We start from the raw sequence: 16,730 nt of genomic DNA, 5'->3' as shown, positions 1-16,730 counted from the left end.
CTTCAGTCTGTGGTAGGCTGGGAAATCAGACAACCGATTATGTAGTATCAGCAGTGGCTGTGCTGTGGGCTCTTACACTGTAGCAAGTACCATGCTTTACGTTATCCTTAGAACAACTCTACCCCTGCTCCACATACAGAGGACAGAATCGGGACCCGGAAGTACAACGCAACAGAGATGGGATTGTAGTTCTCTCTGAATCCCAGCCCCCTTCCTCCTTCTTGGCTGCAGCTGGGGGGAGGGAAGCGGGGGAGGATGTGACTTGTCTCCTATTCTCTCCCATTTCTTGTGGCCAAATGCTCAACAGTGTTGCTGCGTCACCTAAGCTATACTAAGGCTCAGAGAAGGAGCCTGGCCAGTGGAGGGTCAGCATGGCAATGGGGAATGAAACCCAAGTGTCTTGGAAGCTTTGTTTCCACGAGACAGTCACCATAAGATCTGACTATACCTGAGGAATCTGACTCAATAATTTATCTCCTAAACATATTGGAGCAAAACCACAATTCAGCGTCTTCTTCCCCCCCCCCCTTCTCTTCTCTTCCCCGCTCACTGTCTCCTCACTCCTCTCCCCCTCCCCCATCTTGTCTCCAAGCCAAGCTGGCCTCAAACTTCCTGAGGATGACCTTGAACTTCTGATGTGCTAGACTCTGCCTCCCAAATTCTGGGTCCATCACAACATAACACAGTACTGGGCTCCTTTAACACAGTACTGGGGCCACAGCCCAGGGCCTCAGGCAAGCTAGGTGTGAGCTCTGCCTACTGAGTGCCATACCCAGCCCCAAAGTCTATTTCTAGCTCAGGCTCGTGCACGGCCACCAAGTGTGTGCTCAGTGTGTGCTCAGTGTGTGCTCAGTGTGTGCTGTAGGCCAGGCACCATGCTCAACCTGTACCAATCTATTTCTCTTGAGTTAAGAGGTGCATATTTGGTTCGGGCTCTCTCTCCAAAACTTATAATCTCCGAGTTTAGGTCTGAGTTCTTTCGAGGCTAATCCTTTTCCCTTTTCCCATGGCAGACTATGAGGCAACATTGGTGTATAACTCTGACACACACACAAGTTTGTTTTTACCATGCCTAAATTACAATTTGCATCCAACAGATTAGACAAAAACTGGCAGTCCCCAGGGCCCTGGCTCTGGCACAGATCACCGGGGTCTCCATTTCCTTGAAGCCCCGCCCCTACCTCCAGGGAGTCTCCATCCCAGCTAGCCTTAAACTCCCTATGCTGATCCTCTGGTCCTCCCAAGTGTTGGGATTATACAACTTAAAATTTAAATCTTAATCTATAATGAATCCATTGTAAATTGCTAGGTAAAGCCTATATATATATATATATATATATATATATATATATATATATAACAGCCCACTATTTATTACAACAGGTAATTTATTGAAATGTCTAATGGGGGAATGCAAGTTTATTCATTATCATCATCACATCATAAGGCATGTGATTTGTTCTAACCTTACACCAACCCTTCATCATCCACACAGGTCCTTCACTTGGGTTTAATGAAAAGACCTTGTGCCCTATCATGACGAAGGCCAGAGTGTTCCATTGGGATGACTGGTGCAGATTCTGCAGAAGTGGCAATCTATTTAGTTACCCCCTGACTGGTGGCCCCTCAGCTAGAACCAGGTCCAGTGTTTATGAGTTATTATTGCCAAGACATGGGGAATGGGAAAGACTGGCTGTCATCAAAGGTGGCTTTCTGGTGACTGGTACAGGGACCAGCTAGCAAATGGCCCTGGGTAGAGCTACTTCCTGCTTCGTACAGCATGGGTTAGTCACTAATGCGGGAAAGTCAGAAGACTCTGCGCAAATAAAGGGCTTCGGGTGTTCCTCTAAGAATCATCAGGACTGGGCTCTCACTCTCCTGGAAAGGGAAGTGCCACAGATTGCCCCTTCAGGGTGTCATTGGTGTAGATCCATGTGGTCCCCTGGAGCTGTTCCACACAGCTGCCTTGCTCATAATCCCCAGAGACAATGGACTTCTACACTCTTTCTTAAATATCAGCACCTATTAATATTTGGATTGTGCCATTTGAAATGTTAGCTTGTAGCCTAGCTTAGCTGTACTGTTATAAAACACATAGGTGACTATAAGATATTCTGCATTTGAGATAGCATACGGCCATTCCTACTAAGTTCTACTGAAATTCCCAAAGCTAAGAGAGAGGCTATGTCTTGTGGCTTTCAGAAGCCTCTGTGGCAGAGAACGTAGATAAATTCTGGGAACCTGTCTGTACAGTGAGGAAGCCTTTCCCTTGCAACACCCCCTTCAGTTTGGGAAAAACAGCAAGGGCTTCAGCTGCTTCCCCACACCAGCAGCTACTGACCGACACACATACCACTTCACAATCTGCTTTCTAATAATGATTTCTTAATATCGGAAATGCTAAATGCTCAACCTGACAACAGTTTAAGATGTTGAGAATGCCAGGGACTCAGAGACAACAGATGCAGCATTCAGAGCTCAAAGCGCCCCAGCATAGGAAGTCCAATGCCTTCATTCAACACAAGTCCACATCCGTCAGGAGATGGCGAGAGACCTACCCAAAGCAGGCCCTGGTTGCCGGCATCTGAACTACGGTGTGGGACTCCTGTCCCCTGGCTTATCTCATTCTGGCAATGACACGAGTCAGAACCACCACTGAGAGCTACAGAAATGGCTGTGGAGGAAGGGGGAGGGGTGACAGATCTGCTAACTGAATGAACTCCATCCTTAGGACTCTGTGAAATTTTAATTTCCTCTTCGGAAATTTAGGTCAGTAAATGTGTGTGCTCCTATTGCAAAGTGTGTGTCTTTTTTAACTTGTAAGCCCTGCCTTTCCCTTTCGAATACATGTTTATTTTCCAATGTAATCCCAGGAGATTGGCGCCCATGAGGGGAATGACTTGGGCTCTAGAAGCTATTTCTGAGCAGTCTTTAAACTGTCGAGAAATTTATAAAAGTCTCTTTTATACCTAAGGAGAAGTAGAATGTCTTAGCACAAGTTGGCGGAGAGATTTATTTTGCCTGTTCTGACGGCCCATGGCACACCTCTGTTAACGACCCTCAGCCCTCTCCACACACAAAGCAGATCTCAGCCCAAGGCCTGTCAACCCTTAGCTGTCACAGTATTTATTAGAACCTTCAGGAATCTCAGGGGAGAAGGAAGAAGAAAGCCTCATGAGCAGATGCCACCAAAACCCAAAATCATAAGGCTGTGACAGAGAAGCCTGAGCTTGTGTCTGAGGTGTGTCCTGACCTTTTCGCAAATGCCTCTCTCTTAATGTCTGCCCTTCATGTATTAAAGCCTTCCCCTAATGCCTCCAGCACAGCTAAAATACATACGCAGGAAAAGGTGAACTACAACCTGCTCTCTACTGTGGACAACACAGAGCCTCGTGCAGAGCTCCAGGGGTGAGGAAGGTTCTGGAACAAGGGTCTCAGGTGCCACACTGTTTTCTAACCCATGACCTTCAGAGAACTGCCCAGGTACAGAGTTCAGCTCAGGCTTTCCTTGGCTTCGTTTCTCTTCGGGGACAAAGGGACAACTTGAGCTGACAAAACAGCACGACCATGTGCTCGGGAGCTTGGACAGACCCTTCTTTCTCCTGGCCAGGATCTGAACTTGGCTTCCTTCCACAGCGCAGGTCCCCTCCTCCGCCCTGGCTCCACCATTCGCCCCTTTAACTACCTAGCAACGCTATCGGCGATTCCATCGCCGTCCCTCAGCGGCGTCTGCCTAACTGACCTATATCCTTTCATCGCTCTCTGCCCTTTTCCTTCTCTAGAAAGAAGAAACGATGAAGAAAATGTTCTTGGAATCCATTGCTGGCAGAGTCTTCAGAGCTTTGCTTAAAATTGTTACTGAAATGCTTGACATTTTTCCTCTCCTTTATAAACATTATGGGCAAATCATTCGGAACCCTAATGGAAAGTAATTTCCCATTAATGCAGGCTGTAAAATGCTATTTTCTTTTGAAACTGTGCCTGGGAAACAAACAGTACAGGGCCCTCTTACACTCAAAAATTCCACCTACAAATCAGCAAAGCTCAGTGACAGATGCGTGACATGGGGGTCCCAAGGCAGTGGCTCGCACAGGCACAGGGCCACAGCAGCACTAGGGAGATTCCACAGGCTTGGGCTTCTGGAGACAGGCTTTCTAAAAGCCAGCTGAGCAACACAGTTCTTACCATGTAATCTGCCTGGAGACGGGGACAGAGCTACTGGCCAAGAAGAAAGGATGGGAGCTCAGAATGACGCAGCCTACGTGAAGTTGCTAAGGGTTCCTTTGTCCTGTCCTGCTTCCCCTCTACCAAGCCAGGTGCACACAGCATATGTCCTTGACCATGACACACTGGCCACACACCCCGTGATTATGAATCCTTGGAACAAACCATTCCGAATGCTCTTAAACATTCTGTTACATTTGCCAGGGTTTCCTCTATGTGGGTATGAGGGGGGGGGGTCTATGTGTGTGTACATGTGCACATGTGTGTCTGTATATACTTGTATGTATATGGTCTGTGCATGCTTACAAGTGTGCAGGTGTGTGGACATGGTCTGTGCATGTGTGTGTATGTGCTTACCTGTATGTGGAGGCCAGAGATCAATGTCATGTGTCTTCTTGCCTCATTCTCTATCCTAACTATGAAGCAGGGCCTCTCACTGAACCAGCTTGGAGTTCACGGATTCTGTACACCTGCTGGCCATTCCTCCCATCTCTGCCTTTCCAGCACTAGGCTTAGGGGTGCACACTGCTGCCCCTGTACTTTTATGTGGGCACTGAGGGTCTGAACGCAGGTCCTCTGGCCAGCATGACTAACGTTTTACTAGCTGAGCCATAACTCCATCCCCAAGTATCCCTTCTTGATGATATCAGATAGGCCATCTGTGAGGGAAGCTATCTATTCCTGCTACCCACTGACTGGGTGACCGATAGAGAACTCCCACTTGACTCCCTGAGAGTCCCCTTGCTTATTAAAATGAGGGTGCATCGGTAGCAGAGATGCACATGTGTAGCAGACTGTCTAACCTAACGCCACACTGCGGTGTAGTCGCTACCATCATTTTATTATCATTACCGCTCTCTGCAACAGTGCATGAGGAAGAGAAGAGGCCCATGCACAAAGCAACAAATAATGCACCCACATACTGCAGGCACCGCAGTACTGCAGGCACCGCAGTGCTACAGGCGCTATGCCTGTCCCTGACATTTGATCCAAATATCTGACTTCTCACAGAACTCAACAGTCTCCTTACTGCCAGTCTGACTAGAACAAAAGAAAGCTGGGTCTGTCTCACGGCCAGGAAGATACGGTATTCTGGGGGAACTTTATCTAAGGTCCTGGAATCCTGTCTCTAAGAACAAAGCCCTTGCTGGGTACATGGGAAGGGAGGAAGGGGAGGCCAGGACAAGCTTGAGGACTGGGGTCTGCTTTACCCAAAGCTAACACCCTGGAAGTGCAGGCTGGGGTTGTACTCGTTTCAAAGTTTTAGTTCACTTGTTTATAGCCACCATTTTTATAAACAGAAAGCTTGAAATGGCGTCCAGAAAACTCTGGATTCAGAGTAAAGATTCACTTCAGGTCAGAAATCGGCAAATCATAAAATGTACAAAACCTGTACATTTCATCCAAACAACCACAGTTCTGAGACAGGGAGGTGGGAACTACTAAAAACTGGTCCTAGGGCAACAGACAACAGAGCAGCCCAGCAAAGCAGGATGCAGGTTACCCCAGCAGACAGCCCAAAGGGCCGTGAACTTCCCAGCAGCCAGAGAAAGTGTGATGTTTACACAGGGTGCACGATTTCCTTAAAGCAGCCATGTTTGAGTGGCTTTTTCAAAGCCACTGACATTCCCAACAGGAGATTTTCATTTACTCAAATATGTGTTGCTGAAATACAATTTTAAAGATAGCTTCAAAACAGATAACATTGTCCATAGCTTCGCGTAGCCCTAATGCAGCTGTGCTTATGGCCATGCAGTCATGGGATCCACTCAACTTTCTTTTCTACAGAACTTCATACCTGCCCGTGGTTCTGTATAACCCACACACCACCGAATTTAAATAGATGCACAGTATCTCACTTAATCTGCCAAAACCTATTTATTCTTATCCAGCTATAGACAAAATATCCACAGATAAATAACTAGCCACCAGATTGTTTCCACATACAACTTCTCGGAGATTATTTACCAGGTATACAAGAATATTCTGTGCTTAAGTTATTTCTTTAGGGTGTGTTTCAAGGCGTGAAGCCAGTGAAGCGCCCAGATGATTGAAACCCCTGAGCTACAGTGATTTCCCATGAGTCATGTCAGGGGTTGGCAAACTGTGGGCTGGAAGCCAAACAACGTGAAAGCTGGTTATGCTCGTTCACTCCTCTATGGACTTGCTCAATGATGTAACAATAAAGTTCGTTAGTTGTTACGGAGACCACACGGCCCTACAGAGACCATACATCTAACATGTGTACTGTCTGGCTCTCCACCAAAAAGTCTGTCCACACCTCAGTGATTCTAATGTTTGACTCCACAGTGCTTGTGAGATTGTACCCGAGTGTCACATTTTAACAGAAATGGAGTCTGCAGCCCCAACAGAAGGCCACAAGAACCAGAGCAGACAGTTTCTTCCAGGAACTTCCTAGGGCATGCACATAGAAGCTGCATACTGCCTACCCGCCCCTTCCTCTTCCTCCTCCATGGTGACAGAACTATGGGTAAGATCCGGATCTCCAGCTGGATGTGTCATGTGACTAAGCCCTGGCCAGCGGGAAGGAAGGAAGGTGATGTGAGTCACTTAGGCTCAGTTCTTTAAGGAGAAACTCTGCATCTAGATTTCTATCCATTTCTTGAGTCTCTTGGGAGAGGTGACTACTATTAGCTCAGCCTAGAAATTGTTACCAGAAGCCAGGCATTAGCACAATAAAACCTGCCACCAGAGACAATGACTCAGAAGGCAGCAAAGGAGAGAACACATATGTAAGAGGTTTGAGAGCCCGTGACACCAATGAGGTCACAGCAAAGCATTTGGTCTAAGTTTTATATGTGACAACCTTGGAGGCAGACTACACACCAGGAACTCTAAAATAGAAGATGGGGAGAACTAAGATGAGTGTGCATGTTAGTTACTCCTGTTGAGGCTGGAGAGTTAGCATACAAGGCGGAGAATCACTGAAACTGTGGGAAAAGATATCAGGAAAGAGCAGGGGCTGAGAGTCAGATGCTAGGAAAGCCATCGCTTCAAGAGTGCTAAAGATCCCTGATGGAAATACTTCTCAGAGAACAAACAGGCCCAGAGGAGCAAGGCACGTGCCCATGACCTATGGTCTGTCAGACATGTGCCCGTGACCTATGGTCTGTCAGACATGTGCCCGTGACCTATGGTCTGTCAGACATGTGCCCGTGACCTATGGTCTGTCAGACATGTGCCTGTGACCTATGGTCTGTCAGACATGTGCCCGTGACCTGTGGTCTGTCCTCCAGTCACATCTGCAGCTTCAAGAGGCCTCAATTCAGTCCCTATAAGCTGAGCAAGGGAAGCATGGATCTGACGAGAAGGAAAGACATCAAGCTGTCTGAGGTGCCATGTCTAAGAGGGGACCGTGGCTCCAGACATCCACAATTGCTGAGAACACACGGGGCAGAAGTCCACTGTGGTTTTGATGGAATCATTCTTAGCCGGCATTGCTCTGAAGCCATCCACCTGTTTTTAGACAGGGTCTATTGCTGGCCAGGAGCCCCAGAGATCTGCCTGTCTCTGTCACAACAGCACTGGGGCTGTAAACCTCCTTACGATGGGAGTCAAAAGAGACCCACCTCCTCTTAGGCGGCTTCTATCGGATACTTCTGTAATCAATACAAACACTGCTGAGAAAAATAGACGATCTCAGACAATGAGAAATGCATGGTTTGTGATCAAAATCAGAACGCTCTGTAGGATTAGACCATTGCCGCCCCCCCCCCCGTGGTGATCTGTAGATTTGACCCAAACAAAATTAAAATCAGAATGTGCTCTTTTTGTAGCGATAGAGAAGCTAATGCTAAAATTCACCTGGAAATACAAAGAAACTAGAAAGCCAACAACGGTAAGAAGCAAAACCCAAGGACAGGAAAGACTTGACCAAGGCAGTCCCAAGACACAAAACTGCAGTGCCTGGAAGCAAGACACTGTGAGAAGCCAGAAGCAAGGCCACGACATACCAGGTGACGCAGCCATCGTTTGCGTGTGTGTGTGCGTGTGTGTGTATGTGTGTGTGTGTGTGTGTGTGTGTGAGAGAGAGAGAGAGAGAGAGAGAGAGAGAGAGAGAGAGAGAGTGGGGGAGAGAGCCACATACACCCACTTCCCTGACACCCAGCTTCCAGCCACAACAGTTCAGTGGACACTCTAACTAGGCTTTTCTGGCTGCGTGTGCTCCAAAAAGAACACCTGGTCATCCAGGAGCAAAGCGGACAAATGCCAGCCCAAGTCCCACATCTGTGCAAACAAACTCGCTGTGGACTGTGGGCTTCAGAAGGAGAATGGGGAAAATGTCTGCAGCATCCAAGGCAGAGAATGCTCAACACTCCACACCAAGAGCACAGCTTATGGGGAAAAACAAACATGGGGCTCCACGATTAAAAGTCCTGATCTGTGAAGATCTCATTCAAAGAAGACAAAGAAAAGATACAGAGAGAATGTGCTGAGACCTGTATGTATATCTCAGCAGACTTCTCTTTGGCCTATGTAGAAAACTAACAAGGCACAGCAGCCGAAATGGAAATAATTCAACTGTGAAGTGGGTGAAGATGGGAAGAGATGCGGCGTCCAGAAAAACACAAGCAGCTTGCTTTCTCTTGGGCCACCAACCGCTCCCAAATCATGACACACAGACTTCTATTATTAATTATGAATGCACAGCCTTATCTTATGCTTGTTCCACTAGCTTTGATAATTTATCCTGTCTACATTTTGTCTTGGAGTGTTTTACCTTTTTTTCATTCTGTATGTCCTACTCCGTGTCTAGCTGGCTGGCCCAGGTGTCTCCTTCTCTTTCTCCCTCATTCTCTCTCCTCTCTCCCTCTCCCTCTCTAGCCTATAACACTTCTTCCTATTTACTCTCTCTGCCTTGCTCTTAGCCATTCAGATTTTTATTAGACAAATCAGGCTTTAGGCAAGCAAGGTAAAACAGCAATACATCTTTATATCATTTAACAAATGCAGCATAAACAAATGTAACACACCTTCATATAGTTAAAGTAATCATCTAAAACAAACAAGTGTAACACATCTTTACAGAGTTAAAGTGCTATCCCACAGCAAACATGTCAGCAGACAGATGCATGACTCCATTCATCAATGTGGCTGAGACAAAATAGCAGATGCTGGCCCAGACGAGGAGAGACAGCGCCGCACACATTGCTGGTGGGGGCATAAGATGGTTCAGCCACTCTGGGGGCGTGACAGTTTCACTGAATTTGCAAAAATAAACCCCGGATGACAAAGACCTAACTTAAATATTAGGAAACAGTTTTTTTTAAAAAAAAAAAAAAAAAGTAGCAGAAAACCACAGCATAATAATCCGGGGGACAGGAAGACCACAAAATGTACAAATCATAAACAAAAATATTGATAAAGTTGACTACACCCAAATAAGAGTGTCTATGTCCTCTAAACAAAACTAAACAAGGTAAATAAAACAAAAACAAAAGCATCTCCCAAAGTTTGAGCCTAAGTGGCACTCTGGGGGGAAAAGTTATTAATAACCCATATGTAAGAGTTCCACAAATCACGAAAGCAAGACAAATCTTCTGAAATAAAACAAATGATAACTTAAATACTGATCAATTCAAACAGAAAAAAAAATCTAATCTAGTGATTCCAGAAAGGTTATAAGGGAGACAGAACACCATGCTTTATTTAGAAATGCTTGACAGAAATTGAGGTCTGGCACATGCTGACACGGCACGGCCATTTTGGCATGTTGCTTAGCAACGACCACCAGGTTTAAACACTAGTACATCCCTGCCGCCAACCCTTACTGCCTCACCGACTGGGCAGTTTCATTTCTAGAAAGTCTTGCTCAGTTTTATATGGAGGCAGATAACGGAGTTAGGGTGGTCACTGTCATAGTTAATGGGGGCCACGCCAAAGCATGAAGTTGCTAAACACAGTGGGAGAGGCCTATGAACAAGATGGGAATAACTACAAGAAAGCAATGCATTTTGGAAACAAAATTGTAAAACAATGCAGTTGCTTTTGTTCTGTGTTTACAAAACAAAACATTACGACTCTGTTATATGTAAAATGTGCCAGCCACAGGTAGACAATAGCCATACTCAGTCCTTGGGAGAGGCTAAGTCTAGGGAAAGAGACCTGATGCAGATGGAAATCATAGAGAGACTATAGGAAAATATACATCATTTGAGTTTTTTCCTGGTTATTTTTACTCCAGATCCTACTTAAAATCTAACAGTACAGTACTTGAGGTGGTGTCTAGCACATCTCAGGTGCTCAGAGAATGCTAATCAAACCTTCCTAACAATTGAGAAGCTATTTTGAAGGTGTTGACCTTTAAACGTAGAAGATACCATAGCAGCTACAGGCCTTTGGTCAACGGGCTGTCTAATGGTCACACTAGAAGGCATTAGTACACAAAAGAACAGCAATAATTCTTCCTGGTGCTGGGCTTCAAAATTTGAACACCTGACCATTGGAATTGGGGAAGGAGGGACTCGTCAGTCAGCCAAAGAAAAGTCTACCCGTTTCTCAGCGCATTCCCACCAAGGGCCTCGGCAACATACAAGACTGAACACGCCTAACTGGAGACCCCGCTGCACGCTTCGGACGGCTGACTTACCTGATAACTTTGAGGAAGTGCTGGTGGAGACTCCATTGATGTCACCGGGGCTCGTGCTCACAGGCTTTGGCACGTAATCTCGCCTGGGGAGTTTGGAGGCATACGTTATACTGCAACACACATGGGAGGCCAAGTCAGACCTGTGTCCCAGACAGCAGAGACTCCCTAGTCCACAGGCCTTAGCTTTTCTTGAGGAGGACCAGACCCAGTGGGATTGTGAGAGCAAGGATTGTGTACCCCGACCTCTGAGAGCCCGGAGTGTCAGGGACACAACCATGTGCAGTTCTTTCAGTCTGTACTCTAGTCTCTAGTTGACATTCATCTGGAAGAATGTCCTTATAATGTCCCTGGCTTAGCAAGCCGACACTACCCTAGGCTAGCTGCCTTCTTTCCTCTCTTGACACCTCAAAGAAGGCCATCTGTCTACAGAAGTGGATGCATCAGGAAGGCTCCCCTCTGTAACAACAGCACCAATTGAAGCAAAAATCTCGCTGAATTTATTCATTACTATAATCCCATGTAAAACCATGTTCTGTTATAAAGCCTAGTCAAAACATAGGGTAGGTTAGCCCAACAATTTGATCAATGGGGTTGCTGTGCAAACTCTAAATAATATTACTGATTTGCAGAAAGTAGGGGGTGCATTGACTATGAAAGTCCCAAGGCAGGGAACAGAATTTTTTTTATCATTCAGAAGCTACCATTGACTCATTCGGTGTCCAGAATCAGCCGGGTATCACAGCCCGATCACATTTTTCATGGGCTTTACAGGGCTCTGAGTGTCACCTGGCTCTTTCCATAGCCCTAGACGTTGGGGATGGAGCCTGTACTCCACTCCTCAACAGGTAGACAGAGAGTGAACCCTTTGGCAAGTCAGCAAAGAAGCCACGGGAGCTACCTCTCAGGCCACTGTGCTCTATACATGGGTCACAAGAAAGGGGGCAGGGATGTTAGTAAAAAGAGAAAGGAGAAAAGCAATTCCAGCCCTTCAGCCAGTTCTGTCCTCTTATCCCAAGCCACATATTTACTTTCTTAGCCTTGTCTCATGCCCACCCTGAAGGTCAGCTAGAGAGAATTCCAAACAGAAGGGCAGGAGGGACTGGAGGACAGGTGCTGGCTTCACTCTGCAGCCCCTGCCTAAGCGAGGCGAAGGTGCTTACCGCAGCTCTAGCTTGTTCTGCAGCTCCTGGAGGATCTCTGTGGACTGCCTGTGATAGTCTAACGCCGCCTCCACAAACACGGCCAGCTGGCTGACTTGCTCCACCTGTGGCGGAAGGGCAAAGTTACTCCATTTTGGCCAGAGCCCTCAGGATGCCCAGAGCAAACCGGAAGCCTGGTGACAGCAGCCCAGCTCTGACGGGCAGCTTGGAAACTGCCTGAGCTCTGGTCCAGTCCAGCTCATCCCTCTTGGAGCCCTACACACATGACAAGGGTCACATATAGGGCTGGAGGGGCAGGAAGAACACTGTCAAATTGATTTGTGGTTATGAATCTGCTGTAAATCCATCAGACACTCTTTTACAGTTATAGGATGATATCTTACATATTGTTTCAATGCTCTAGAATTCATGGATTGAAGATGGTAGCATCTTAGCTAGGGTCTCTATGCTGTGAGAAGTCACCACGGCCACAGCAACTCCTATAGAGGAGAGTATTTAATCGTGGTGGTTCACTTACAGCTCGGAGGCTTAGCCCCTTATCATCATGGCAGGAAGCAAGGCAGCAGGCAGAATGGTGCTAGAGGAGGAGCTGAGAGTCCTTACATCTTGACTCACAGGCAACAGGAAGTGGTCTATCTGAGACACTGGGTATGGCTTGAGCATGTGTGAAAACTCAAAGTCCACCTCTACCGTGGCACGTTTCCTTCAACAAGGCCACACCTACCCCAGCAAAGTCACACCTCCCAACACTGTCCCTTCCTTTGAGAGCCATTTTCTTTCACACTACCACAGTGAGAGAGAGCTCACCCAACTGTAAATGAAGCCAATGCTTGAAAAGTGCGTTTTCTTAGAGAAATGTCTCTCTGTGTGCTTTCTAGTTAAGCCAGACCAAGAAGCAAAGCCAATGAAGTCACGATCAGAGACAGCAGGGGTGGCAGGTCAGCCACACCTGCGCCAGGGCAGGGACTGTTTGTCCCCTGTGTCTCTGTCACCACCCAGCAAAGCATCTTCCCTGAAACATACAGCAGAAAGGGATGAGCTGTGGAGACTCCATCATTCCTCTTGCCCACAAACTAACAAGCCCCAAAGAGCTTTCCTGTTTATCAGTGGGGTCGAAAAACCACTACAGTGAGTAAGGATTTTTTAGTTCTAGAACCTTCTATAGCAAGGCACAGAGGACTGAGGTGACTCCCCACCACACTCCAAGCCCAAATCCTGCAGCTCCAGATCTGGACGGAGATACAAATCAAAACCATGCGTCCCAGGATTGGCCAAAAAAGCACAATCGGGCTGCATCCTCATCCTGCCATCTCTTCTCTCCCGGTACAGCCACCGAGGGCTCCTGGCTTCCACAGACCCTTGTTGCTTTCACGTGCCGCTGAGAGCTCTTTCACCTGCCCGCCCTTTACTATGGGCGCCCACTTATTCTGAAGCTGGGTTTACTGTGCGTTTACAACCTTCATGGATCCCACTCATGCCAAGAATGCCATGGGCACATGACTAAGACCGGCCTTGACATTGCATATACTTTACCATGCTCTGTGGCGAGAAAGGCGACACCCGCCTTCCATTTCCAAAAACACAATAAACAAAACAAAGACAGCCTGGCCCCTGCAAAATCCTAAGGATCTCTTAAATTTCATCTCCTTGGCTTTTAAGAATACGTTTGAATAAGGCCCACGCCACAGCCTGACGTGACCGCAGTAGACTCTGCTAAGGAAACAGCGCTGCCTCCTTGTGACGCCGGAGCTGCATGCTCAGGGAAGACTGTGTGACCTGTCTTTAGTCACAGCAGTCTGCTTTGAACCCACTTTGAACTAAGCCTGCCACTTGCAGACTTAAAGGACAGCGAGAGGCAACCAAAGGAATAACCCTCACGCACTTGGGAGTGCGAATCACCCACTGTTTCTCTCTGGACAGCTGGAGCTACATCTGGAATGCTTCGTGATAGCTGACTTGGGGAGGCAATAGATCCCAGGGCCCCCAAATGCTTGGGAGACAGCGCAGCACTACCTATGGTGCCTGCAAACAGTGGATCCCCATGGAAAGCTAAACTCAGCTCCTCTTGCTTAGCGCAAAGGCAAGTCAGACCCAAACTGGATTTATCTATCACTGTCAGGAACCAGAAGCTTCCCGCATCCCCCTCGCCACACACACCCTGACTCCAGGATGTGAGCTCTGTGCTGGGAACCGACAGAGATAGTCTCTGCTTCCAATGTTACAACTCAAACGAAATGCCCAGAAAGACAGAGCCATGCTAAAGCAACAGACTCCGGCCCTGCAAAAGCCAAAGGCTGCCCAGGTGAAAGACCTCCTCCATTGGCCACATCAAGGAATCTGAAGAGCTGCCTGTAGATGTCACTGGAGGGTGAAACTGTGTTAGGCTGGGTTGTGCAGCAGGGGACCATGGCAGACAGTTTACATTAGGAATCTTGAAGTGAGGTGGTATCCCGGGCTTCCAGGGTGGCCTGATGTAACTATAAACTGCTTTGGGGCTGAGGATACAGCTCATCCAGTAGAATGCTGGCCTTGCATGCATTGAGCCCCAGGGTTCAAATCCCAGGGTTACCTAATCCGGAGGTAGTGACAGTAATTCCAGCGCTTAAATGTGGACATGGAAGGGCAAGGAGTTCAAGGTCATCCTTATGGCAGAGCAAGTTTGAGGCCAGTCTGAACTACACTAGACTTACACACACAAACACACACACACACACACACACACTCACAAACACACGTGTGTGTGAGAGACAAATTTTTAAGAGGGAGGCACAAAACCAGAGTAGAAGACAAGACCACCAGAGTGGGAGGCTTGCAGACAGTCTGCTGCTGGGTTTGCAGATGGAGGAAGCCAAGCTAGGAGCATGGAGCTAAGGAGGCTGGAAAGGGGACAAAGCAGGCTCCTGCCAAGCCCCCTGCCCCATCCCTTCCCTGCATCGCCAACTGGAAGACAACGGACTGATATTCTTTAAGCCGTGGTGCTTACGAACGCTTGATACAGGAGCATAGACAATGAACAGCACTGCTTTCTCCTCTTCTCCAAACAAGAGAAATCTAAGGGGGTGAGCAGCATCGCTAGGGACTCCATTTCCTGGGGATGGAAGCTGTGGCCTTGAGACTCAAGGACGCAAACTGTCCCCTCAGCTCTATGCTACGTATCCTTGGTCTGGGGGAAGCAACAGACAGTACAAACTCACCCCATCCCATGCCAGCAGTGAACGCTGCATAAGAACCCATGCCTCCTATGAACACATCTAGTCCTATAGCCTCTATCTGGCTGCAAGCCAATGCGTAAGTACTAGACTGTGAGACTACTTGGAGCATCGTGGCCAGGGGGATGGAGGCAAAGCCATAGATGCCTGGGGATTAGCATCACCATGAGCTGTGGAAACCCCAGGAACACTCATGTGGGATCTAAGCATGAGTCAGGCCATTTGAGCCAACTACAATGGACCTGGGTCTACCCAAAGGAAGAGGGGTCAAAGACTATAGCTTGCAAAAGGTCTTCTAGCTCAACTGTCTGCAAGAGGACCACAGAAATGGGTGGCTGAGAAGAAACCCAGATGTCTTGGAGCCACAGTGTATTGGCATACATGGATAAAGAAACACAAATCTTTGGAAGCTGGCAAGCCAGCCTCTTTCACAGCTGAAGTCTATGCTCGCCATGGCAGCCATCTTCTGCTTCAGACGAGATAACTCAAGTGACTTCTCACTGTCGGGCTTAAGATGGCCCTTTTTCAGGAATCCTCAGGGGAGCGGAAGGGAATGTCTGGTCATAAACAGAGATGCCTTTCCCAGTGAACCTGAGCTCAGATCCACAGAGTCCACATTAAAAATAATAATAAAGTAAAATAAAAATAAAGACCTGGCTGCAGTGCTGTGCACCTGCCTTCCCAGGGCTGGAGAGGCGGAGACGGGGGAGAGGGGATCCCCAGGGCTGGCGGGAAGCCAGACTAGTCAAATCAGTAAGCTCCTGGTTGAGGGGAGACCAAGTTTCGAGAATAAGGTGGGGAGTAACTGGGGAAGACACCCAAAGTCAACCTGTGGCCTCCACCTGTGCACATGTACACACACACACATACACATATGTATCACACAGAGTCACACACACTGAGACACACACACACGCACAGAAACAGATACACACACGCAGAGACAGACACACACACACACACAGAGAGAGAGAGAGAGAGAGAGAGAGAGAGAGAGAGAGAAAGAGAGAGAGAGAGAGAGAGAGAGTTATACACAAAAACAGACATATAGAGACCTAAGGAAAATACTACTTCTGTGGACTATTGAGAAAAAAACCAAGTAATCTGGAATCCAGTAGCTCCATTAGTTCTGTGGATGAAGGGAGGCCTCTGGCTGGAGGTGATGTCAGCTACCGAATGCTGCAAGAGCTTGGCCTCTCTGCGCTGGAATCGATATTTTTAAATGTAATGTGTCTGGTTTCTTTTAAGGTCAAAGGCTGACATTTAATCATGCCAAGTTGTAAGGAAGAAACTTCTCAGGGAAGAGTTCAACCTGTGGGTGGGGTGGCATCTCCAAGAAATAGCAGTGAACCCTCAGAACCATCCTTCTGCCCACTGCAGCCCCACCGAGCATGAACTGCAGTGGGCACATGGCCCTTCAAAGGGAGGTCCATTCTGGGTGCCAGTCACAATCTGGCACAGAAGGTGGCAGTCATGTGCCTGGCTTTAAAGATCCCTGGGAATCAAGGGAGCCAAATCATTCCATTG

The 16,730-nt window shown here is 47.6% G+C and overlaps 1 protein-coding gene across 5 annotated transcripts in view; it reads right to left on the bottom strand.

Annotated features, from left to right (window-relative positions):
* The window catches only part of Sh3gl3 (SH3 domain containing GRB2 like 3, endophilin A3), a 113,052-nt gene that overhangs the window by 8,267 nt on the left and 88,055 nt on the right, over positions 1-16,730 (bottom strand). For 4 of the 5 annotated variants that reach the window (XM_038313730.1, XM_038313731.2, XM_038313734.2 and 1 more), the window contains 2 exons: positions 11,995-12,098; positions 10,835-10,944 (listed from right to left, as the gene is read on the bottom strand). In XM_038313730.1, the coding sequence (XP_038169658.1) occupies positions 10,835-10,944; positions 11,995-12,098 (214 nt within the window). The remainder of the gene's footprint in view (positions 1-10,834; positions 10,945-11,994; positions 12,099-16,730) is intronic. The other variant, XM_038313732.1, reaches the window with a different exon arrangement.

The sequence above is a fragment of the Arvicola amphibius genome, chromosome 12 (assembly GCF_903992535.2).
Source record: "Arvicola amphibius chromosome 12, mArvAmp1.2, whole genome shotgun sequence".
Taxonomy (NCBI): domain Eukaryota; kingdom Metazoa; phylum Chordata; class Mammalia; order Rodentia; family Cricetidae; genus Arvicola; species Arvicola amphibius.
Note: the sequence above shows the minus strand (reverse complement) of the source record. Positions and strands in the feature narration are given on the sequence as shown.